General features: G+C 40.8%; 1 protein-coding gene across 1 annotated transcript in view; it reads left to right on the top strand.

The window, feature by feature from the left end:
* The window catches only part of SORCS3 (sortilin related VPS10 domain containing receptor 3), a 569,211-nt gene that overhangs the window by 506,365 nt on the left and 35,500 nt on the right, over positions 1-27,346 (top strand). The window contains exons 15-17 of the mRNA XM_057735333.1: positions 14,869-14,986; positions 15,975-16,108; positions 25,516-25,629. Coding sequence (XP_057591316.1) covers positions 14,869-14,986; positions 15,975-16,108; positions 25,516-25,629 — 366 coding nt within the window. The remainder of the gene's footprint in view (positions 1-14,868; positions 14,987-15,974; positions 16,109-25,515; positions 25,630-27,346) is intronic.

Below are 27,346 nucleotides of genomic sequence, written 5' to 3'. Positions count from 1 at the left end.
TCCATAAACTACTTCAGGTGCACTGTCTTATGAAGTATAGTTGTCTCTTGTGATCCGCTGGGATGGATTCCAGGATGCGCCCCCCCCCCCCCTCCCCCCCTCCAGTGGATACCAAAATTCACGGATGCTCAGGTCCCTTATATAAAATAGTATAGTATTTGTATGTAAACTTTGAATACCCTTCCATATATTTTAAATCATCACTAGATTACTTATAATACTTAACACTGTAAAGGCTATGTAAATAGTTGCCAGTGTGTGGCAAATTCAAGTTTTGCTTTTTGGAACTTTCTTGATTTTTTCTTAATGTTTTATTTCCCATGATTGGTTGAATTTGTAGATGTGGAACTGACAGATATGAAGCGCTGACTGTATTGAATGGACAAATCATCTGAAATGGTTAAGAAGTTTCCTCATTTCTTATTTTAACCATACAGACAAGTCCCATCTCTTTCAGAAAGCCCTCCACAATTCCTCCAGCTCTCATTTTCTTTCATTAAATTCCTATCTTAAGCTTCGGGGTTTGGATCACAGGTATATTTAGTTTGGTCTTCACTTTTCTTCATGGAGCTAAAATTTGCAGTCAGAAACAAATGCCCCTAGTCCTCCAGGCTGCTGGAGCTGCACAGCAGGTGCCCAAGTTCCCCTGGGTGTGCTGTTTCTTGCCCCACCTCTCATGTGATGTGCACGACTTCTCCAGCTGCCGTCAGCTTACTCATTGATCATTTAAGATGCACCCCTGGCTCCTGTAAGATTTTGAATTTGTGATTCTCAATAGAGACTCTATATCCGTAATTTCATACCTATATTATTTTCTTACAGTTCTTTTGGCCAGTTTTAAAAATACAGTAAATTGCAAAGAATCGTATCAGGAGCACCTGTGTGCCAACCACCTGGAATTAATAAATATTAACACATTATCATTTGGGCTTCGGATTTTTAAAATAAACATGCTGGGCATCTCAGGTAGAGTTGGTCTTCTTGGTATTGTCCATTTTCAGACCCTTTCCCCTCACTCCCTACACCGATCAACCACTGCCTTGAATTTGGTGTATATCCTTCTAGTACACATGTTGATGTTTTTAGTACATATTTAATTACCCATAGAAATATATGTGGTATTGCTTTGTGTGTTTTAAAATGTATTATTATCTAAATGCTGTCATTCCTCTACATGCTTCTCTCACTCAGTATTATCCATCTTGGGACAAATCCATCTGCTTCCGACACTTACAGTGCTGTGGCATTCTGTTGTGACATGAATATACTCCATTTATTTCTCCATTCTCCTATCGATGCACATTTAGGATGTTTCCAGTTTTGCATTTTCACAAACAATATCATCCTATCTTTGTGTATGCCTCCAAATATGTACATAGAAGTTCTCTGAGCTGCATACCTAAAAATGGAATTGCTGGGTCATGGTGAATTGGCATTGTCACCTTTATTTTTGCACTGTGTTCTAACTGTTTTACATATTGGTGATCTCTCAGTTAGAGTGCAAGGTCTTTTTCAGTCTGAAAGATTCACGAGGTTGGCAACTGTCTTATTTTTCATCCTCTGCAGCCTGGAACATGGAGGCCTGTGCATAATTGGGGCTCAGCAGATACATGGCGAGTGAATAACAGGAGTACGATTGGACTGAACTACAAACTATTTAAGGGTAGAGGCTGGATTTTATCTTTTTTCTGCTTCTTTTTATCCCTTGATTCAGGATTTGACACAAAGTAGGAGACTGAGAAATGTACTGACAAAGGAACAACGGGCACCCCTCCTTCCCCTGCTCTCTTACAGCTCTTTTAATTCCCAGATAGTTCCTCCTCTCTCAAATCCCATCTTGAATATCCACCTTCTCCCTCTTGTGTCCATCTCTTAGGTTCTCCCTCATCACCTAACAGCTGGTTCATCTTTCACAGGTTCACAGACCACACTCCCATTGTTGTCGACTTTCAACTTTCAAACCAATTGAAGGAGCTTATTAAGTTTTGAGAAAAGAATCCAAGTTGTTTTGCCATTGAATGATTTCTTTCAATGCATTTAAAAATCAGCTTTCTTTCTTCTGCCTCATCAGGTCCAATGCCTTTTAGTCTCTTTCTCAGTCTTCCCTCCTTCTTTCCTTATTTTCAAACCTCTTAATCCCTGCCTCTTTTCACCGTCTCACCCGTCATCGTACGGTATGACTAACACAGGCTCCGCATGCAGGATTCCTTGCTGTTGATCCCCTGCCTATTTCTATTTAGGTCTAGTTCATGTCTCACTTTCACTCAGTGTAATTCCCCTGCAGCTGCTGATCTCCTTTGTCACTAATCCCTTCTACACCCTCATGGGAAAACAGTCAGGTGGCATGGACGCACACAGATAGCCAAGGATGTGGCCTGAATTTCTGGAGACCAGCAACTGCTGGCCTCGAAAGCCTGACCTTTCTAGGACACTGCTCTTTCTGCTTTGATTTGAAATCGATCCTCAGCAGCTTCCTCCATGGAAGCAGAGAGGAAGGCTTATGGAGGCAGGAGGCAAAAGATAGGTGGGGGAGCCTAGGTCTTTCACAGAGAACTGAACTCCATAGGAACGCATAAAGAAGGACTCAGGAATCCGCATGTGTCAAGTTGCTATGACAAGAACGTTGATTATTTCTTCCCTCAACAATATGTATTGAGTGCCCACTACAAAGTAGGCACTGTTCTAAGAGCTGCAGGAGCTGTGTTAGGACATAAACAGGATAGTCAAGGTCTCTACTGATGGGAGGTTGCTATGTTCTACAGCCTCTTCTATGCCCTACAAAAGAAAGATCAGTTTTGTATGAGGTTTACTTTAGCTCTAGTATTTATGGAATATTTTCCATAACCCAATTCTGAGCTTTTAATTGTGGTGGTGGTTGTGGGGTGTGTGTGTGCGCGCACGTGTGTGTGTGCTTGTGAGAGACGGAGAGTAGAAAGATTTCAGGGTTACCTCCAATTCTAAACATTGTACCTCTGGCTGTGGATTCTGATTATTGCTTATCTCTTAGTCTGAGAAAGAAGAACTCAACCAGTGAATGAAAGGGAACATCACAGCATATTAAAAGTGGTTACTCCAGTGGGGTTTTTATTTTCTCATCCATAGATATTTATAGTTTTCAATTTTTTTATAATGAGAATGCACTCTTTTCATAATGAGAAAAGGGAAATCATTTATCAAAATGTACTCACGAAATAAAAAGCAGCTTCCAGATAAGGAAAGAATAGAGGCTGCGTTTAGGTATGTGTAGATGATTGTGTGGGTCACATTGACTCTCTCTTTGAGGTCATGACCTAAAGGAAGGGAGAGTCTTCACTACCTGCCATCACTCCCCAGTGCTAACAAATGCTGTAAGTTAATACTAAATCATTTCAAATAAGCAGGTTACTAGAGCGGAATCGAAGACAAGAATGGAAAAAGACAAATCCCACTTGTAAAATAAAAATTCAGGAAATTGCTAGATAATGGGTTCTGATGAAGCAGTGCTCTAAAGAATTTTTTCAAGGTCATCTGGTTAATTTATGCTGCATTTGTAAGTTATTGTGTATTTTAAAAATTAATGAAAGATTTAATTATAGCGGGGTTGCCTGTGACCTTTTGTGAAATGACTCCATCATAAATCTGCAGGTATTTCAGAACTGTTTTCCAGGTTTCTAATAATTTGCTCTTAAATTAATGACATCCAGCCAGTGAAAGGAGTCAAGGCTGGGTAAAAGGATTGAGTTGGGATTTGCGGTTTCCTAGCAATGGCTAATTCTGAGTTCTGGACGGAGGTGGCAGAGAAGACGGTGTGTGACTCACCGGAATCCACAGCTGGTTTATTTACTGAGAAGAATGAGAAATAAATCCAGTGTGTCAAATAGGGGAAATTGCAGGTGCCCAGATTGGGTCACTGCAGAGCCTTTAATTTGGGGCACATTTATCTACATGTCAATGTGGAGTCAACAGCTGGACCAATGGGAGAATCCTTCTTTCCTGGTACCCACAGGGATTCTCCCTCATTTGTGAATTGAAAGTCTATGCCTGCCCTCCAGCCTGCCAGCCACCTGTGAAGTCCAATTTAGATTCTATCACCCCAGTGTCTCTGACCTTCACTCACCTTAGAGGCTTGGTGGGAGCAGCTAAGCTGTCTCTGGAGGGGAGCTCATTTCCCCAGAGACCAGGATACATCATTGTCTGTGTCATTCTGATGATTCATTTGATCCATTAGACTGTGCGGAGGAATGACACATCCTAGCGCATCAAAGGAAATCCTCTTAGAAGAACCTAGTAGCACACATTTATTGTTCCAGAGTTGCAGGCTAGAGTTTGGAAAACCCAGAGCTCTCTTTAGCCACAGCAGCTTTAAGGAAAAGCCAGCAAAATGTGGAAAGTGGGTCTTGTCTGAAGCCTTCCCTGGTTTACCATAGCCCTGGATGTGATCACGTTTCTACCCTGCGTTCCTCCAGCAATTACTCATGGTACTATTGCCACATATGGTGCACTATGACTCAACCTGCAGGCTGCAAAGGCTTCCCATGTAAAGCAGTCAGTGTGGGAGAAAGAATTGGGGTTCAGGTGACTTGGGTTCTAGTCTTTTGTGTTCTTGAGTAGACTACTACTTTACCTGGGCTTTGGTTTCCCCAGCTAGCAGGTGAAGGGGTTAGGCCAAAGGTTTATCCCTAAGGACCCTTAGCCTCGAGCACTAAGACTTTAAGGTTCTGTTTGTTCTTTTTCATGCCTCAGGGACTCCCAACTAGAGGCCAAGCCGATGAGGTTTGTCATAGTTCAGGTTCAAGTACGTAATTCTCCACATAGTAAGTACTTTAGACATTGAGACAAATTGGGCCATAATTGGAGCTCTCTAGATAACACCTTATCTGCCTATTTCTCTTTTCTTACTTCCTCCAACTGTGCTTTCAGTTTTACATATTTCATGGTGTTTCTGCATTTTACGCAAGCAGCCTGAGACCCCCCATGCCCATACCTCTGTGCCAAACTGTGCATTCAAATGATTGCTAATGAGTCACAAAATACTTAAAAAGGGATATGAGAGCCTTGTTGAACGTGGCGCTGAGAACTGTGTTATAACACTAGTAGCAGCCACCCAAACTGGACTCCTGGCTTCAGCACCTATTCACTGTGCAACATTTTTGGATGAGTTATTTAGCTTCTTTGAGGCATAGTACCCCCATCTGTCACACGGGGACAATAAATTAAATGACATAATCCATGCACAGTGGTTAGCATACTATAAGTGTTTAATAAATAATCACCAATACTGATGTTTCTAATTATTATTATTGTTATTTGATTGACTTCTGCTAGAATACCCAGTTTGCAGTCTTAGAGATAATGTATATACAGAAGCGTAAGACACACTACCTGCCTACAGAATCCTCAGGCATCCAACAAAAGACATGAAGTGAAGTATCATAATTAGGTACTATTATACAAAATATAAATGGTAGTTCAAACAATTCATTTCTTAATTTATATTAAACTTTATAAATATACAACACATTTAAACCTCAGAATTCTGTTAGGTACTGCTATTCTCTTCATTTTGCACATGAGAAAACTGAAGCCTGATTAGTGTATATAAAGAACTTCCCATCAGTCCGGGACTGGGGCTCACATATTGGCCTGTCTGAAGCCAACATCTTTTATGTTTGACCACTTCATTCTCCTGGCTCACAGACAACACATACATGACAAGCACTTACAATATGTAAGGCAGAGCTTGTATAAGTTGCAGATTTGCAAGAGTTTAAAACCCAGTGAGGACGATACGATATTTATGTACATATTCTATGAATTTTGATACTCGTTGGGAGTGCTAAGGGTGATAAGATATAGGAAAAAATGCTACAGATATTCAGAGGAAAGAGATCATTTTTTCTTATTAAGAAGGAAAGGAATGGAAGAGGAAGAAGGATCACAGAAAGCATAATAGAAAAGTTAGCATTTAAATCAAAACCACAAAGAATAATGCATCAAAAAGATAGAAAAATCTCAAAACCTGTATAGTGCGACGATTACATAATACAAAAACCTATACAAACTCAAGGAGAAATGGAAGATTTGAAATATTGTAGGGGAATAGTTTAATCAACTTCACGTAGAAACCAACAGACCAAGCAGTCCAAAAGTCAGTGTGATTTTGGATATGAATGACACTATTAGCAAGCTTGATTTAAAAGAACTATATACAACCCTGCATACAACAAATAGAGAATACATTTTTAAGCAAAAGTTTAATATATTTTTTAGATTGACTACATACTGGGCTGCATACAAAGGCTGCGCTAATTTCAAAGAACTGATATCATTGAGATTTTATTCTCTCTAAACAGTACAATTTGATCAAATGTTTAAAATTATAAGAAAAATAAACTTAAAAAACCCTCGTCTGTTTAGTTTTAGTTTTGATTTTTAAAAAAGAAATCAAAATGGTCACTACAAAATACTTAGATTTGAAAAGCTTTTCTTCCCCTTCCCCCCTCCCCCCCAATTACTGTACATTATTTGACTTGAGACCTGCGGAATGGGTAGCAGTTGGAAAAGATTGGATGTTGAGAAAGGCATTCCAGGCAGAGGAAAAGCAGACACTAGGACATCATGCTTCTTTTAATGGAACAAAATGAAATTCTGTATGAGCACAAGTAACGCTGTGAAGTAGCAGGAGATAATACTACAAAGGTAGATAGGAAGGCTCTTATATCAAATTCAAAGTTCTTAGCATGATATTCATGACTAAATCTTGCAAGAGTTCAGGAACAAGAGTAGGTACCTTGGGAGTTTTCTGCATAGAAGTTAACATTGAAAAAATGAATGCCATAGAAGGACATCAGGGGACCTCTTGATCCACATGTGAAGCACCAATGTCACGTGTAGGGACAGAGAAGAAGGCCTATGTTATCAGCAGAGAGGTGAAGAGGAGGAGTAGGGAGAAAAGTACACAGAGAGAAGTAAGAGGGAGACAAGGAGAGCATGATGTTACTGAAATAAAGGGCTAGAGAAACTGAGTAGGCATTTGTAGAAAGGGAAATAGACCAGTTTGGCCAGAACAAAGAGAGGAGAAGGAAGAGAAGTTTGGAAAGGAATATGATGGAGCGGGGTAGGATGGAATGCTAGTTCTAGGAATGTGGCCCCTATTCTGCAGCTGTCATTTCTGAGTGTTCATGTAGTGTCATTGGAATCACGCTTTAAGACAACCGTCTGGATACAGGTGAATGATAGGTTTCATGAAGATGAATATAGGGTGTAAACTAGTGAGGAGGTGAGAGATACTGGGAGCCTGAAATGCCGTCTTCAGTAGGAGGAAGCACAGCCAGTAAGAGCTTTGGCTTCGCATGAATGTCAGCTTGAATCCCAGCTCAATCTTGACATTGAGCATGGCCCTGTGGCCTCAGTTTCCTCATCTTAAATGGCTGTGCCTGAGATTCTCAGGCACTGTGTGGGAGGATTCAGGATGATAATAGCCAGGGAAACTTCAGCAGAGTCCCTGGTGCCTGGTAAGCATGGTGTCACTGGTAACTGTCAGTGGTAATGGTCAGTGGTGGCCATTATTAGTATCAGGGCATGGCAGTGGGATACAAGTGGAGTTGGTGCACGTGAGAGATTTTGTAGAAATGTGAGAAAAGGATTGTCAGGCTAGAGCTTAAGAGAGAGAACATGCTGAGGGCTGAGTTTCTGCTAATGCAGAGGTTTCTGGCCTAATGACTGAGCATTCAGTTGAGGCAATAACACAAAGAGGAAAGAGAGGAAGAAATTGACAGAGTCAGCTTTGGCCTTGTTCTCTTTCTGAAGATTTTCTTCAGGCGCATAGAGATGGGAGACTTGGTGGTTACAAGAGCTCAAGGTGCTGGTACTGGAGTGACTGAGGAAGATAAGGGAAGGGGAAGGTCCTGGGGCAGGTTGATGACAACACAATATTCTCCTAGTTGAGTTCAGTCCGATGTTCCCTCAAAAGTCAGCCTGCAGTGACATCCTCCTAATCTGACGCCCCAAGCATTGTTTGTTCTTTCTTTTGCATGTTTCCAGTGGTTTCCCAGTAATGAATTCTTGTCCTTTTCCTCTTGGAAGGAGTGTGGTCCACCACTCTCTCCTTAAAACTGCTTGCAGCTTTTATAACTATATATAAAAGTTGGTGTATTTAGAGGTCAAAAAAAGAACCAGGTTACTATGCTGGGAAGAATCAGGTGACCCAGAGTTGCTCTCCTGTAAAGAGGAAAACATCTTTACAGAGCCTACTTCTCTAATTACATTTAGTGTGGCATTGTTTCCACCTAAATTATAGCAATTATATACCAAGATCCCATTTGAAATCATTTAATTAATGAGTAGCTAACCCTCTGTGTGGATGGAATTCTAATGAAGTCTTTTATTTTTCTAAACCACCTCCCTCCCTCAAATCAATCACTTCCCTCCCCACAAGGCTTACTCAGGTCTGGATGGTGGATTAGAGAAGGTGTGTTATTTAGGGTTCCAGCAAATCACAGTTGTTTGTGGAAATCCTAGCACAGTGCATGATAACAAGGGTTAGAGAAACTGCTACTATTTTTCCCGAGGTTGTTTTTGTCCTCCTAAACCCCAAAGGACACAGAACTCAGCTATGTCCTTTGGCCCACAAATAAGGGCAGATAAAGCTATTATCCCAATTTTGGAAGAAGTGGATGATTTTGATAGATTAATTCTATGTGTTAATCAACCCAGAACTATTTATTGAGCATCTGTTATATGAAAGAAGTGCCAGTGGAGACAAAGATGAATGAGTCTAATTGATAAATCCTTTGTGCATGGGGTCAACAGGAGATAGATAGCTTGTCCACCTGGAGGTAGACCTAGGGATTGAATGACCACAAACTCTTGAAAATTGTCTTTAAAGAGCCATGTTCCATCTAGACTATCTTTGCATCCCATCCTTTTAGTATATGTGTCACTGATTAAAAATTATCTTCTGTAAGGAAGCTGAAAGCTTGAGAGATGAAGTGACTTGCTCAAGGTCACCTAGCTAATTTAGTGGCAGACAAGGATTAGGAAAAGACAAGTCTTCTATTTCCTGGCCTAGTGCTGCCACGATGCCCAGACACATGTATGTTAAAAGTTAAACAACCACTTAAGAATGCAGGAGGACACTTTCTGACCAGAGTCACATTAGCAGTGCAGACAGATAACAACAGAGGAGTTTAATAAAAAGAGAGAGATGCTCTCAGGTTTGTAAAGCCCAAGGAGAAGGTGAATCTTGAGTGGAGCCAAAAACTCTCATGAAAAAAAATCCAGGTGACAAGGTAAAAAGAAAAACAGAAGTAATAAATTTTAATTGATTTTTCCTGAAAATCCATACTGTGAGAAATGGCTCCGAGAATTCATTTATTTTTTTTTTTTTCTGTGGTTGGGAGTAACTTCTTCAGGGAAACTAAAGGGTAGGCTACCTGTTTCCAGACAGTCATCTGTATTCCAAGGCTCTATAGAAGATGTCACCAAAAAATAAATAAATAAATAAGACAAAGCCCCTGCATTTGAGGTCAGTATTTACCTTGCAAAAGGAATTTTGAGCCAACCCAAATGAAACCTCTTGATGAGCAGGGCCTTGGGTATGAGTCTTTGGTGGTGGGGGGTGGGGGGGGTTCCCGGGGGGGGTGTGTCCCAGCAATGAGAATTATGGCAATGGTAATGAATATTTATTGTCAATTGTAGGGTTTCAAGATTTTCAGATACATTATCTCGAGGTTTTGATTAAGTTGATGAAAATGTGTTTTACCTTAAGAAGGGGAACTAGGAATACATTTCTGAAGTAGGAGGTCAAAATACTTTATCTTGGTAATGGCGAGGAAGTGGGACTGTGGATGACAGTAAATTTGGACATGCTAGAACTTAGCTTATTTTCCCAAAGACTTAAAAATGAAGCCACCCTCTGGAATTGCCTTGTTCCATTGGTACTCAGTAATTAGTTAGCTATTCTTTGTGAAGCAACTACTGTTGAAAGGCTTTATGTGGTCCAGAAAAGTACAAGAACATTCCTGACCTTATGACGCTTTCTAATTGGTTGATACAAATTTGACCAAAAATACAAGAAAATTAAGTTCTGAGTAAAGGGTCTAGAACAGTGTTTCTTGGTGGATCATCCTGGAGACAACAACCTCAGCATCAACCTGTGGAGTTATTAGATATGCAGTAATCAGGCACCCAAAACATACTAATTAGAGAGTCTGGGTGTGGGAAAATCTGTATTTAATAAGCTCTCTAGGTGATTCTGATGCAGACAGTGGAGAACTTCTAGTCTAGAGACAATGGGACCATTTTAGTTTCTGAGGAATGAGTATTCAGTATTATTGGAACAGTCACAAAAGACTTTCTAAAAGAAGACGCACCTGATTTGGGAATTACATTATCCTTTTGGAGATGTTCCACATCTTCGATTCTTCCACCCTACACATCTGTTGAGTTTCATATTCAATTGATATATGAACCACTTTCTTCCCCCAAAAGGTACCACAGATGCAACAAGTATGCTCCTCCTCCTTTACTGGTGATAAGCTTTAGAGGAACATTTCCAAGAGATGAGAAATTTTTATCTGAGAAATTGATTTCTTGTATTATTAATTAGAAGCAGTCTAGGTTTTCTCTTTTTCCAATCTAGGACCAAGTAGATCTAGTCAGTGTTTATCACCCCAAAGTGATGGACATGGTTTCTGATGATGGTTTCTCTGACTTCTCTGCTGGGGTCTCATTTCTACAGATCTTCTTGTGAATTTTAACACCTGTTCTAAAGGTAGTTATGAAAAGGGATGAGAAATGCTTGAAATTAATTTAGTCCTTATTTTATCTCCTACTTAGTTTGCTGTTTCTGTCATTTCTTCATCTTCCATGAGCTCCAATCAGAAGAGCTGTGAGTGGATCCAGTATTGAGTAGAATTAGGGATGCCAGATCTTTGCAGAAGAGAGATCCTGCATCAGAGTCACTTATGCCCTGTAGAAGGGGGCCCACCATGAACAAATAATGGATAGAGAGATGGGGAGTACATCAGTGTCTGAAACTTGCTAAGGGGGTTTACCCTGCTAATTTTCATTGGGGCTCAGTGAGAAAATGAACAAAGCTCATAATTCCAACATTAATTGTTTAAAAATTTGCATCTGGCACATGAAAATGACCCTGAGGGAGAGCAGACTAGCCAACTCTCAAGTGGAAATATCAGTGTATCAGTTTACAGTTTGGGGAAGGACCTGGAAGACATGGTATAAAGAAATCTGGGTTAGAAGCCAAAGAAATACAGGTGAAAGGAATGCACCTGCCAGAACTGTAGAAGAGAAGAATATTAGTCCACGAGTTCTGACTGAGCACCTATTTTATGTTCAGTTCTGAAATGAGCACTCAGGTATCACCAAAAGCTAGGAAGACCAACAACATGGATATCCTTAGAGGCTCAGGGTCAACTAGGCTGTGTACTTAGATGATGCCAGCATTCTCCTCCACATCAGCCCTGGGAAATGGCTAAGCCTGAGCTTGAAGTTCTCTGCCTAGTAACTCCTGAGTCATTCCTTTCCTGTGTGGGCAACTGTTAGAAAGAGATGTCACTTTTTATAAATTTTTACACTTTTCTTCTTGTTATTTTTTAATACTCAAGAGATCTCCCTAGAGTGCCCACAATTGTTCTTCCCTTCACTTCCCCTTCCTAAGTCATCCACAGGTTAACCAGCCATAGTTTTTATACCGCTCCTTGGACTGGTAGGTGGAAAGTGGTCTCAAATCATATTGCCATTGTATTATTTCTTATGCCTCCTGTAACAGATTACCACAAATCTGGAGGCCAGAGTCCAAGGTCAAAGTGGCAGCAGGACTGCACTCCCTCTAGTGCACTATAACTCGTTCTAGGCTGCTTGTATCTTCCGGTGGCTCCAGGTATTCCTTGGCTTGTGTCTGCATAACTGCAGTCTTTGCCTCTGTCTTCACGTAGCCTTCTTCTCTCTGTATGTCTCTCTCCTTTGTATCTCTTATAAGGATACTCGTCATTGGACTTAGGGCCAGGATGATTTTATCTTGATATCCTTAACTCACGTCTGCAAAGAAGAACTTTTTCCAAATAACCTGTCACATTCACAGGTTATAGGGAATAGAACATGGTCATCTCTCTTTGGGGAGCCACTATTTCATCCAGTACATTATCTTAATCCCTCTCTTTTTCAGTGGTGCCTAAACTTTAGGAACTGTGAACTCTTTTGAAAATTTGATAGAGGATATGTAATTTCTCCATGGATAAATACACACATGCTAGTAAATGCATAATTTTATTTCAAATTTCGGGAGATTCAAACACTACCACCACCAAAGCCCCTACCTGTGCTACTCAGTCCGTATCCTTCTTGAATGGTGACATCCAACACTATGTACAATTTTCCTTTGCAAAGTAGTTAATGTAAAACAGATCAGGATATTGCCTCTTTTGTTCTAGAGAATATATGAAATTCTGCATTCATTAATGTATTATAAGATTACCTTAAGTATTTTTGATCTCTCTGAAGTGTGTGTTTACTTTTATTAATCATATCATATATGAAAATTCTTAAGCTGCCATCATCATCATTATTATTACTTGTCCTGAGTTGCACCAAGCCCCATTTCTTTTATCCAATACTTATATAGTTGCCAGGGAGGGACCTGATATTTTTCCCAGTTATGTCATATGTTATTCAATTCAGCCTATCTTTTCAGTCTGTCAAAATCTTTTTGGGTCCTGATTCTGCTATCAAGCATATTGACTGTTTCTTCCAGCTTTGTGTCATCAGAAAATGCAATTTCCAATGATGACCATTATTTTCATGTCATCAAGTCATTAATAAAAGTGATGAACAAGAAAGAGCAGACAGCAGAACCTTGCAGCTGACAACTCGCCCCCTCCATCCTGGCTGATTCTAGTGTCTTAATTAGGTACTGTTCCGCCACATAACTTTACTAACACCTGGCTCATATTTTTTCATCTTTTCTTCAAGACTGCCACAGCAGACCCCTTCAGATGCCTTGTTGATATCTGGGTAAATCACGTGCCTCACATTTCCTTCTTCCATCTGCCTGGTAATCCTTTCATAGAAAGGAATGGGATTCAACTGACATGATGTATTTTGTGATACATAAAATAACTGTAAACTGTTTGGAGTAGGAAGAAGTGCTTTGTTTTCTGTTTAGCATCACTAATATCCTGCTACTCAGAGTCCTCCAATCAGGGAAGACTTTCTCGAGGACGTGGCATTCAAACGTGGGAGGATTTGGATAGGCTGGATGGAGAGGGAAGAAGACATTCAACAAGGTTTCTCCCACTGTTTGTTTTTTCTTGATGAGCTTTTAACCTTATTCTCCTCTCTTAAAACAAACAGAAACTTTTTATAAGGGATAACTGTTTTGTTAAAGATTAAAAGTTGACTGACTCATGACCTTTCCAGCAACTGAATCAGAACTAGATGGTAGAAATACCTTAGTGTAGACCTGGCATGGATGTATTGGATTTGGGGACCACTGAATACAGGAAGAATGTGATAGAATAGAGAGAACGTCAGAGCAGGTACCCTACACAGTACTGGCTACACAGTCCAGGGTATTCTAGCCGCTTTGCTCCTACTACTCAGGGCTGAGGTAAGAGTCATACAAAGAACATACAGTTTTACTGAGGGAGAAACCCTCAGTCTCTCCCTGAAAGTCTGTTTAATCTTTTTTTTTTTTTTTTTGACAAAGCTCTAAAAAGCTTTATTTAACGAGTAAGTGATAGAGCATTTAAAATCATTTCCTGAGGTATTTTCAGTTGTGTGATCTACAAAACAATTCTTTCTCCATTTCACAGTTTTAATCAGCTCCACCCCTCCCAGAGCATCCTCATCTTTCAGTTGGCAGAAGGAAATGTCCCTGGAGGAGAGTTAGTCTCTTAGGTGTCACTATGAGGATATGATATTTGAACTTGGGAAGAGGAGATTCCAGGGCTCTGAGCGTGATTAAGTCTTGCTGGAATGGAAGCCATCCAATTCCTTGAAAGACTTCAGTGGGTTTTGGTTCCCGGCATGACTGGTCTCCCCTCTCTATCACTGTGATAGATGCCTTGCATTGTAATTACAAAACATGCCACCCGAGTGGAGTATGGATGATCAGTCTTTTTTTCTATTTTTCTAAAAACAATTGATCATTCATATTTATAGGGCTATCAACTGCTGGGCTTTGAAAAGGTCAGTATTGATTATCTAAGTTGTGTAGACGGTGTGCTTCTTTGCTATACATAAATATGAGTTCCTTTTATGAAACGACTATGATTTTTGAGGGCAGGGGAAAGAGGGTGGTATTCATGTGAATTAAGCAATGAGAATTTCAACTAAAACACATTTAGATTCAGTCAAAATGTTGAAATTGGCAGGGTCATACTTTAGATAAGCTAATCCATACCCCACCCCCCCCCAACATACTTGTACAATTTACTTTACAGCTGAGAAAACCAAGTCCCTGCCTGTGGACGTCAGTAGATATAACAGTAGTGCTTGCATTAAGAAGAAGGCTATATGTGAAAATATGAGAAGCAGGTCTACCTGTGTAGATGATTGTAGATGACTGAGAAAATTTTTTCCTTCTCTATTCCTTTCTATATTTGAAACGCTTCCTGTAAAGCATATATATTAATTTGGGGAAGAAAAAAAAAAAAACTTGTTTTAAACCCACAGTGAATGCTGTGTCAATTGGCTGGAGTTGTGTGGTCAGTGGACTTTCCCTTCAATGGCCTTCAAAGACCTGGCTTTGGAAGAATCGTCAAAGTCCAGGCTGCAATTCAGCCCTCTCTCCCTCCAATCTTTGTGCACCAGTGACTGACTGGGGGGCTTCCTCTGCTTATCTTTCTCGTTCTTCTCCTAAACACTTAGAGTTTTTGGCCACTTCAGCCTCCGCTCGGAGTGGCAGTTGGTGAAGGTAGACTACAAATCGATCTTCAGCCGGCGCTGCAGCAAGGAGGACTATCAGACCTGGCACCTGCTCAATCAGGTACAGCGCAAGGCGGGGGGTCCTGGATCCTAGGAACAGGGGCCACTGCAAGCCTTCTTTGGTCCTATTGGGCCTTCCTATTTGGAGGAGGAAAGCAGTGGGCCCTCTGGGGATAATGGTGGATTACAAGGGAGGGATTGGAATCCACACACCCAGGTCTGTCAGGGGCAGATGATATTTTGGGACCATTTTGCACCCTGGAATCCTGATCTACTCATTGAAATCACCGAGCAGCCTGAAGGAGAGGTAACAGTGATGACCTGGGGTTTTAGCGCTACCCATGGAGAAATAAGCCCAGAGAACCAGGAGACCCTCCAATGGTTTGATCATTCCCTTCTAACGGGAATCGTGAGAGCATTTCTCAGACCATCCTGAAGTCAGGTCCCAGGAGCACTGGGGACAGGACTGCAGAGAAGGTTGAGGGTGAGGGGCTTTAGCAAGGCAGATATTTAGTGCTACGCAACATAGGCAGACTTCTTTTTTCTTCAGAACAGCTGGATCCTTATAATTTGCACCAACTCCTTGTCTTTTTGCCCTTAACTAGGAATAAGGACTTGGACATGGTTGTTTATCATAAGGAAGGAATTTATTGGGTCCACTTCAATTTTACTCTGAAGATGACGTGAATAATGTGCCAGCAGTGGGTTCTTTTCCACTGGAATTTCTGCGGACGCCATTCAGGCAATTGCCAGGTGGTCCATGAGGATGACCTGGAGTGTTTGCATTCCCTATGGGGGTGGAGAAGAAACAAGACGAAGTAAACATCACTAGCTAGATTGGGTGGAGGGACAGTGATAGGCCAGCCTCCCAAAGTGTCCCTCTTGCATGGTAGTAAAAGATCAGCCTTTTAACCTTGGAAGCTCCTAAATGGTTTCTGGGAGGGAGATTTATACATAAAGTGACCGAAAGAGAATGAAAAGGCTAATGCTGGTTTATTTCACTGCATCTGTGTTTTTCTGCGTCTCTCATTGTGGACTTTCTTCCTAAGGGGGAGCCTTGCGTCATGGGAGAAAGGAAAATATTCAAGAAACGCAAGCCAGGAGCTCAGTGTGCCCTGGGCCGAGACTCCTCAGGGACGGTGGTCTCAGAGCCCTGTGTCTGTGCCGACTGGGACTTTGAATGGTGAGTCCCTGGGCATCTCATCGCCAATTCCAGCTAGACATTTACTGGTTTGGGAGATGAGGGTGAAGATGAAGCTGGGGAGGTAAGTGGGTCTGCTGGCCTGCGGGCCTGGCTGCCCCAGTTCCTGGCCAGATGGGACGTTTGCATCCCTGGAAGGAGGAATGGAAGAGGCATTTTCACAGGGAAGATCACTGTTCTGTCAGAGCAGTATGTTCAAGGGGGCTTCTTCTCATCTTCAATTAGCATCTGTCCTGGAAAGTCCTAGAGAGCTGGGGCTGAGCACAGAAAGCTCAGAGAGCTCTTGGACAGTTACCTCCAGACACTTTAGCTCGAATAGTGCTCTTCCAAATGAACACTCTTACCGTCATTTCTTTTTCTGTCCCTCTAATGACAAGCACAAAGAACGACTTTGACTCTCACCTATTATGAGATTCACATATTGCCAAATATTTACCTCCAGCTCTGGCCTGTCTCCCATCTTGGATGGAAACATTTGTGTCCATCTACTTACTCAGCATCCATCTTCGCTTGAATTGCTAATGGGGATGTCAGACTTTATGTGGCCAAGCAGAATTCTTCCTGAATACCCACTATTGGAAGCAGTTTTTTCAACTTTTCTTAAGCCACGCCCCCCCCCCCCCCCAAATAAAATACCTGGACCAATTTTTCCAAATTCAGTAAAACATGCAGACATCCACTCAGTTACTTAAGTCAAAATCCCAGGAGAGCTTGATTTTTCCCTTTACACTCAGGTCCAGGCCATCTACAAGTCCTTGCAAGTCTCTATTCCTAAAACACATTCTAATTCAAAGCACCTCTACCCATGTCCACTGCAATCTGGATCCTCCAACAGCTTACCAACTCACTGTCTGCCTCCACTCTGGTCACCCTAAAATCTATCCTTAGAGCAAACAAAGTCATATTTTAAGAACTCAAGCCAGATCTTATCACTCCTGTGCTTGAAGCACTCCAATGGCTTCCCCTCTTCCTTAAAATACCGTCCGATCTTCTTTCTTTGTTCCACTGTAGATGATTGACCCGCTACCACCATTCCTTAACGTCTTACTCTTCTCCCCTCATTCACCATTTTGCAGCCACACTACTATCTCCCACATCTTGATTAACCCAGACTCATTCCTGGCAAAGGAAACAGCAAGTGCAAGGATTTCTTCCAAATTTCAGCATGGCTGGCCCCTTTGGACTACTCATGCCTCCGCAAAAATAGCAGCTCCTCAGAAATGCCTTCTGAGACCATGTAATCTCACGTGCACCCTGGCACTCTCTGGCACATCACTCTGTTTGTCATTTTAGTGTTAATCACAAATAGAGAGATTGTGTTTTCTGATCGCTTTATTATTGCCCATCTTTCCCCAGGAGAGTGGAAGTGCTGTGAGTGCAGGAATTTTAGACATTCTCTATTGTTGTATCCTCCATGCTTCACCCAAAGTAAGCACTAAATAGCCGTATGATGTTTCTGAATGTTGTTTCTTTTAGGAGAGTCAAAAGCCTTCCCAACTGGGTGATCCCATTGGTGATCGCAGAGTCAGCCCAGGCTGATCCCAGTTGGGGGAATTCTTCCTCTGTGTCCCAGTCAAAAACTGAAGTTCAGTTGAGATATTTTCATAACTATTCCAGGTTAAAAAAACAAAACTAAGGGCTCAGGTATCAGCCCGTAAACATGGAAGGGGCAGGACAATGACAGAGCTGCATTAGGGCTTATCTGGTGTCTAATAACAAGAGTAAGTCCCAATGGGTACAGAACAGCTGCACCTGCCCAGAAGCCTCAGCCCCTCTGTCCTCATTTCATCCAGCCTGTTTCTTGATTTGTTCTGGAACCCATCTTCCATTTCCCACTTTCTACTAGGACTGTAACTGGTAACAGCAAGCCTGCTAGACGACCACGACTGCCCCCTACCTGCTCTTCATCCCTGAACTCATGCCTTGAAAAGCTTGACGTCAGCAAGAATCACCCAGTTGGGATACGCTACATGGAATTTAATTTGAATGGCAGGATCCTATCTGTGCCATTTTTGACCCTTTGGAAACAAAGTATATTTTCATATTTGGGAAGAATAATTTTTAATTATTAACCACAATCCAGAAAAATAGTCACAGCAGTGTATATAGTGGGCCACTCAGAATTATGGTACATGACATATTGATGTCAACCCGAATATGTAGACTCTGAGTATCAGGCTTCCTTGTGTCCTCCTGCAGACTGACTCCACACAGGTGCACTGTCTTTGCGTATGTCATGCTGCATTTTCTTCTGTGTCTCTCTGAACTGTACCAGGCCCTCACCCATTGTTGGAAAGCCTTACAATTGAGAAAGAATAGAAATTGTAACATAAACATTTTTTTTTTCTTCAGCAATTGCATTAACATTTACTAGTCTGGAAAAAAATCCCAGCTCTGATATTCAGTTTTTGACCTTGGGAAATGTTCTTAATCTCTATGACTTCACCTCCTGGGCTATAAAATACAAATATATAGCATGGATCTCATTGGGTCCTAGGGAGGAATAAATGAATTCACATACATCATTCATGTGAGTAAGGAATTTATCCTAATGGTATATACAGCTTTTGCTGCTGCGGTTGTGGTTAACCTTGTACCCCAGGGTTAAGTGGTCCCGCTGGTATTTTTAGCAAATAAATTAGAGTTTATACATCCAAATAAGCACTATCTTCAAAGTTGTACCTTTGGGTGTTATCCATTTATTTCAGTGGTGATGGCTTTGATTAAACTTATTTCTGAACCCTTCTTTGGAAACTGCTGTCAGAATGCATGTATAAATAAAGAAGTGGCAGGGGAAGCCTTTGCAAAGTATTCTATGGTTCTCACACTTGCATTAGTAGAGGTACCACCTGGACTCAACAACCTGTAATGTCAGTATCATTACTATGACATTTTAATGAGAAAAAAATTAGCATCTGGAATGTAAGTTACTTGATAGAGATCACATTAGCTGGGAAAGAGGTAAGGATCAAAAGTAAGTCTAGCTGAATTCCACATTCTTTTGTCTATATCATGCCATTTCTCAAGAAATCAAACAAGTCTTTGTCATTTTAGATTCACTTTATTTTTCAGAAGAAATAGGGTCCCCAAGTTTGGTTATTCTAAAATTAAATGACCTCATCCTCAAATGATGTAGGTTAACGGCTGGTGATGATGTTTAATATAAAATGTTCTATTAACTCTAAACCAATGCCAAATAAAATAGTTTCGGCCATTGGTACTAGAATCATCATAGGTATATGGTGTTGAAGAAGACTTTATAGAATTTTGAGGGGAGATGTATAAGATATGGTATGTTTGCCTTTCTATAGCCAATCATACCTCATATTAAAAAGAAAATAGAACCACTTGAGTCTAAGTTAGGACAAACACACAAGACTTGAGGCTGGGTTGCCTGAGAACAAAGGCAAAAAAATCATGGGACCTAAAAGTATTTTTGCACTACTTCTGAGCATGGCAGAGAGAGTTTGATTTCCGAAATTCCTAGAATTTTTTGTTGTTGTTATGGCGTTTTTCATGGATGATGGGACTGAGTGTTTAAAATTTTTTTCTTTATTTTATTTTTAAGTCAACTTCAATAAGCATAGGTATTGGTTAAAAATATAGTTTTTCCATCAAATATAGTTTGTCTGTTTGTCTTTAATGTTCTTGCTGGAAAATCCATACATGGCAATAGTTTCATAGCCCTGTCTCTTTCTGAACGCTCCTTCCTACCAGGAAGTGTTAGCTAAGGAATCTGAAAGCCCAGCTTGGTTAGTATAAGCAATTATCACGCACATTCCACCTAGTTGTTTCCCTAAGCCAGATCAGGTCATGTTCATTGGATTGGTCCAGGCAACTTTTAAGTCTCAGAGACAGCAGAGAATGGAGACTAGGGAGCTTGGATTAAATGCCTTGATTCTGATGGAAAAGGTAAGGAGTGCAGCCTGGATTCACAAAGGAAGGGTATTTTCTGCCTATTTCCCTCCTCTGCTTAAGAAGGAAGGCTTTATAGATTCTCAGATGCATTTACTTGTAGAGCACCATTGACTTTCGCAACTTTCACCCTTCTGTCCAGAGCGGGTATCAGTAATATGTATGAATTTTACATAAATATTGATGTTTCTACTTAATGGCCTCATAAATCCCCCAGCCTCATCTTTACTGTAGGGAACCACTCTGCAGAAACCTCCATCACGGCACTGGTGAGGGGCTAGGAGAAAATCTTCCATGAGAGGTGAGTTTGTCAGAGACTAGTGAGTAATCAGAAAAAGGAGCTGCTCTCAAGTCCTATGAGGGCTCCTAGGAAGTACTTACCCCCTGGGAAGTCCAAATGCTTTTGTTTAGTGAGAAACCAGGTTAGACCAGAGATCATGCCAAATAGTTCTCTTTTCTTACTCCTTCACCCAACTACTCACACAGCACTAATTTTGCTGAGCACCTACTATGTGCAAAGTTTTTTAGATGTATTAAGTTACTTCATCTTCTCAACCAGCTCTTGGAAGGAGAGTCTGTTATTATAGGCATTTTATAGATGAAGGAATCGAGACAAGAGCCATTAAGTATAATTCATTCAAAATTATAATATACTACTCCAGTGTCTTAAGTCTCCGTATGTCTTTTTTTTTTTTTTTTTTTGGCCTCACCTTGCAGTTTGTGGGATATTAGTTCCCCAACCAGGGATTGAACCCGGGCCCTTGGCAGTGAAAGCATGGAGTCCTAACCACTGGACTTCCAGGGGATTCCCAAAGTCTCAGGATATCTTAGCGTTTACGTTCCATGTCCAAGATGGCTTCCGATGCACAGAGAGAGTTTATTGGTGGCCGTGTAGAGCAGCAAGGGGAAGAGATTTGGTGCGCCAGAGTTCATAAATTCAGGCACGTCTGGAATCTATTCAACCTTTAGTATTCTGCATACAGGGCCCAATCAAGCGTATTTTTTCTGTAGACTAGGCATCGTAGAAAAATCGAAGATGTATAAACCAGAGTTATGGGATGCAAAGAAGGGATGACAGCAAATAATAAAGAGTATAATTGGGTGCTGAATTTCATGATCCAGACCTATGCTGTACAGTATAGTAGCCACTAGCCTCATGTGGTTATTTGCATTAAAGTTAAATACAGTGACGCATTCATTTATTCAGTTCCACTAGCCACATTTTGGATGCTCAGAAGTCCCATGTTGCAAGTGGCTGCCATATTGGATACCATAGATGTAAAACACTTCCTTCATCACAGAAAGTTCTGTGGAACAGCATTGGTCCTACCTGCACATGCTAGGAATGGTCAGAGCAAGGAGGTCACCGAGGACTGGAGTAATGATGGAAGGATTCCTGCAGGAGGCGATGATGGAGCTGTGTAGACTTGCTGCTGAATGAGTGTGAGGAAAATGGACAGCACCTGCAAGAAGGCTGTTGATGTGATATGAAGGTTGTTGATGAATAGAGGGATAAGGGCAGATGTGTAGCATGGGGTTGGTAGGTGAGATACTTGAGTGATGATTGTTTGATTTTTCAAACAATTTCCGAAATGGTTTGGATTATAATTATCTTTCTATCTCTATAGCTGCATTTAGGCTATGCCTTAGCAAATGATAATGTTAATTATTAGCCCATTGTTTTCATTGCGGTTTTTGTTGTGGTTGCTTCTCTTTGTTGAGTGTTCACGCTGTACCTGCCAAAAACCTCTATCTGATCCCAAACCCAGCATGCTCTACTGTCTCCTAAAATGAGACAGAGACACCTGTGGAATACTCATCCTAGAGCCTCAACTCCCAAGTGGGCTAATGGAGGAACTAGGGGTCAGTGAGGCTATGATGCGACAGTGCATGGTCTGAGAGTAGGATACTCCCTACCACTGGGCCAGCAGAGACCATGACTTCTTGGCTGGCTCCAAGAGGCTCAGAATGTCATTCCTGGGAACCGGGGGACCCTCCCTACTGATTAAATGGGTGTTTCATGGGTTTGTACTAATGCTGAACCAGGGGTCAGGAGTCTCAATTATCACCTCTGGTTGATGTCATCAGCTGTGTACTATCTTTAACAGGTCATTTCTCCTCTTTTTCTTCTTTCCAATCTGTCAACTGAGGGGATTGAACCCAAGGAATACAAGTGCCCCTTCTATTCTGACATGCAGAAGTTTTTTGATTTCTGAACCTTTCCTTGTCTTTTTCTTCTTTGCATTGTCTGAGACTTCTGCCTGGATGCATCCAGGGAGACACAGTGGTCCCTGGAAATGAAAAAGTTTTTCCCTGAATTTTTAGAAGTTCTAAAGCCTTTTACAGTCAAGAAAGACACAGAGGGGACTTATTTCTTAAAGGAAACTATCCGTGTGTTTGCAGAAGCTGTGGCAGCTTACTTCCTGGAGGCAAATCAAACTTTCTGGTACATGCTCTCCAAATGTCACAATTCAACAGAAAAACACCTTTCCTCAGGAAGCTGGAGCAGCAGCTGGGACTGCTTATTTGCTGAAATCATAAAAACTCCAGAGCTGGGAGGGAGCTTAGGCAGGATGAGAGATTTTAATATACATTTAGCAGAAGTTAATGAAGAAGTCTACAGCTTAGGGGCAGCTGGTGATGTTTCCATTAATGTTATTAAATATTAATGAGGTGTTTTTTCTCTCTCGGGCAAAGCAGCATGGCTGATGCACCTTTTTAAATTACTGCATCACTAACAGGTAGCAGAGCCGAACAGAACTGCTAAAGCTGGTTACATTTAGCAAGGAGCTGCTTAGGAGAACACCCTCCTTCAAAGATTACTACTATTTCTTAGGATTAACGGGACATTCAATAGATTTACCTCATAAAGCAGTTGGGGAATTTTCTAGAAGTAGTGTAGACACACCACAGCCCAAGTCTTTCTGCAGATAAGCAATGCTTAGAAATCAGATATTCACTGCTGTGCTAAAAAATGTTTAACTACCGGCTCTCTGAGATCAAAGAAATAAATAAATACACCCTGGTTAGTAGTGTTTGCTGGTTGCTGTAAATATTCCTACCATATCCGATTCCAAGCTACCAACGTGACATCATTGAACGCAGAATTAGAAATCACATGTATTTCTACTATATAGATACACAGACATAAATGACTTCAACTATAGATAGTATAATGATATATAATGACACTTTATAATATTTATTGCAGACAATAATAATAAATGCATCAAAGTAATGAGGAATTTCTGTGTTTTCAGTATCTTTTCAAAATAATTTATTTAATTGAAATTTTATATAACTTAATTTTTGATAAGTCATGTTTAACAACCATTAACTAACTTGCAAAATTCCTGGAATTTTAAGTTGTCTCTCATGGGCTGTTACCCTCTGGCACAGCACTGAGGCCGCATGAACTCTCAGGCTGGAAGATCTCTAGTCGTTGATTGGGAGGCCTAGAAAAAGATTACCTTGACACACATGTACCTTTCTCCTTTTCTTCCAGTTTCATTTAAACATGCTGTGTCAAAGCTGGTCTTGAGCTTTCCCTGTCTGTGTAGCTATTTGCAATGATTTGAGCTCACGCTCACTCCACAGGCATCTGTTGAGCGCCTCGGATGCTCTCTGTGGTCCACACTGGGAAGTCAACCATGGGCTCACAGTCTTCCTGCAGAAATAGACCAGATGCAATGGGATAATTAGTGCGATTATTTAAAAACGTAATTAGAGTATCGTTACCCAGTAAATATTTATTCAACACCTGCAATGTCCTATTCTAGACACTTATATTGGCAAACAAAACCAACATAAGTGTCTGTTCTTTTGCAGCCTCAGTGTTTCCCAAATGCTAGGACCACAAAGATTTGATCAGGAGCCAAAATGCTAGGACCACAAAGATTTGATCAGGGGCCAAAATGCTAGGACCACAAAGATTTGGTCAGAGGAAGCAAGGATGGCTTCATCAGACCAAGATATTGAAGAAGGATACATTGGAAACTGCCTAACACAGGAAAGGGTAGAGTGCTTCAAAAGCTCTGGGCATCACACATACAAAAACAAAGAGGGTTGAAATCCTGAGCTTGGTTTGGAGGAAGGTGGTGACAAGTAGGGTGGGGTCAAACCGAGAAGATAATTTATATAATTGCATCACTCAGTTGGTACTTCTTAACTGTACTGCTTCAGACTGTATTACTCTGTTCTTTTGTTGGATTTGAGACTCATTGTCTTCCTCTCTCCAAAAGACTGAGAACTCCTTGAGGATAGGGATTATGGCACTTCTTTCATAGGACAAGACACATATTGGGTAATAAATAAATGTGGAATTTAACTTTTCTTCCTATCTCCCTTTCATTCCTATCCTAGTTACCCACATAGACAATTTGCCTCTTTTCATTGGACTTTAATTAAATCTTGGCTCAAAGAATATAGGAGCAGGAAAAGAAAGGAGGGGTGGGTCTGGAGAGAGTGATTTTCCAATTGTTTTATGTTTCATTAACACTCAGTGGATCAATATTCAAATGTCCAGATTGTTCTGCCCTGTCTATGGGTCTCAGGAAACCTTTGGGTGCTTGACTTAGAGACATGACTCCTCCTGCCAAGTGAAGCCACCTTCAATGGCCTGGGGTTGGTTACGAAAGCAATAATGCCTACTTTCTTGCTCTTTTTTTACCCTGGAATTTACATTTCTGGGAGTTTTATAAAACTCCAGGAAGTAAGGCAACAGCATTTACATTTCAGATGGGAGCACTTCCCGTTCTACACTGGTCTGTGACTCCCTCATTTTAGAGTGCAGAGGAAAGGAGTAGAAAATGGTATCTGACTTGGTTTCTTCATTTTATTGCAACTAGGCTTTTACAAAAACATGGAAAAGAGCTACAGTGTAATTTTTGTGTTTTTTGCTTTTTCCTAAAGGAAACAGGAGACCTGTGTTATAAATAGTTGGGAAAAGTTTGAATGACTATGGTATGTGAATGCAAATGTGTATATGTGTTTCAGAGAGAATTTCCAGGAAAAAAAAAAATCAATGAAATTCATTTTGGAATAAAATGTGGAATCTTAACACAGAAATAAATCTTGACTTTTAAAGTCATCTTCTTGGTGGTTGGTTGTCTACTTATTTCAGTAAATCCACTGTGATCCAAAATATGATTTTAAGCTTATAGCATCCCTCACACCTGGCCCAAGCCAGTGTACCTGCCACATTATGTACACATCTACCTTTTAAGCCTGGACTCTCCATTTGAGAATCTACTATGTTTTCTACACACTGGCCTCCAAATGACTTTGGAGTTTTTTCCAAAGCTGAAAATCCATTTTCAAAGTATGAATATTTGTCCCCACTGGGAATATTTAAAGGATGTGTTGCAGCTTTGGGGATGGTTAAAGGGATGTGTTTGTGTGTGTCTGTGGGTATTTTCACATTTGTACATCTACACCAGTATGCAATATTTATGCAATATTTATTTTATGGACAGTGACTATGGCTACGAGAGACATGGAGAAAGCCAGTGTGTCCCAGCTTTCTGGTACAATCCAGCATCCCTGTCAAAGGACTGCAGCCTTGGTCAAAGCTACCTTAACAGCACTGGGTAAGTAAAACACCTGAAGGAACTCCACTCACTGTTTTCCTATTTCCCTAAGTTGGGATCGAAGGAGCATTGCTATTGAAGCAAGATGGAGTGTAGATAGAGTTTGTTTATAGCAGGTGGCTTCTGAGGAAAGCTGAGGGGTTCTTTAGCTGAGACTAGCTTTTTTAGAACATCAGAAGAGATGTCTGATTACCCAGATTTCAGTACCTTTTGCTATTTGCCTCTGAAGTACTACAGCTATTATTTTGGTCAGGCCTTCTCTTCTGGAAAGAGGTACCACCTTATTTTCCAGACCTCGGTGGAAATAAATTAACACAAGTGATGTGCAGATACTACAGTGCTCTCTAGTGATGGATGAGCTGAAACTCTCACAGACTGATGATGAAAACTTAGAATGAAAAGTCAAAAGTCCCATCCTAGGAACTCCTGGAATGAGAAGGTCAAGGCACACTTTCTGTACTTGTCAAGTTATGTATGTTTCTCTCTTTGTTCACTTAATACTTACTCACTCAGATGCTTGAAAAAAATTTCCTTGGAGATTTGTTGTCTTCCCCTTTCCTTTGCCACTTCTATGACCTAGAACAGATTTGGAAAGTGGATTGGTGGTCTAAGACAGTACTTTTTAAAATTTAATGTGCTATGAATTACCTGGGGATATTGTTAAAATGCAGCTTCTGATTTAGGACGTCTAGAGTGGCATTGAGATTCTTTATTTCAATAAGCTCCCACACGATGTCAGCATTACTGGTCCCAGCACTAATATTTGAGTAGTCAGGGACTAAGGTGTTCTAGAATTCATTCTCAGCTCTTCCAGTGGATCTTCTAACATCTCACACAAGTTACTCATCAGCTCAGTACTTTTACCTTACCTGGTTGTAAAATAGTGGTAGGGGTACTATCTACCCAACTGATGTCCACCAAGGAAGACTAAAACATGATGGAAGAGATGTATTGAGTGGTCTGAGATACTCTGAAAAACATGTATTTTTTAGCCAAATATTTGATTCTTATGGAGCTATTCCTGGGGTGAGCTGAGGTTTAAGCACTGTTAATGTCATTCTGTTGTAGATGAATGGTCTAGGGATTAAACCACTCAAACTACATCCAGCAGCAAAAACTTAAAGACGTGATGTCAGAGACTAAAGTGCTAGGAAGATTGATAAGAGGAATATAATGGGCACAGAAGATCAGCTACACCACCAAATTCCCTGCCACATCACATAGCTGGAAGATAATTGCGTTAGGGCTTCTCATATGATCACGTGACATACATAGGTGGACCCAACTTTAAGCAAGTTAGGTGTCCCAAAATCCCAAATAGCTATCAAATAAATCAAGAAGATGAAAGGGAAAAACTTCATTTTTTTCAAAAGTTTCACTACAAGTGTCTACATGTATGTCCAGGTTGCTTAAATGTTGGCTTATGTTACAAATCGTCAACCAGCTGGCCAGTTGAGGTTGAAGAGGAGGAGTGGGTGACATCAAGTTTGCATTAGGACATGATACCCACTGAAATATCTATCATAGGTAAAACTCAATATCTTCTAAATGACTAAAGGTCAGCGAGAAAGTATAGATTACAGAAGTTTGATTACATAGACCAGTGTTGACCAAAAGAACTATAACATGAGCCACGTAGGTAACATTCTCTAATAGCCACACTGAAAAAGTTTTTTTAAAGGTGAAATTAATTTAATAATATGTTTTATTTAGCCCA

The sequence above is a fragment of the Hippopotamus amphibius genome, chromosome 5, assembly GCF_030028045.1.
Source record: "Hippopotamus amphibius kiboko isolate mHipAmp2 chromosome 5, mHipAmp2.hap2, whole genome shotgun sequence".
Taxonomy (NCBI): Eukaryota; Metazoa; Chordata; class Mammalia; order Artiodactyla; family Hippopotamidae; genus Hippopotamus; species Hippopotamus amphibius.
This window is presented reverse-complemented; position numbering and strand designations above follow the sequence as displayed.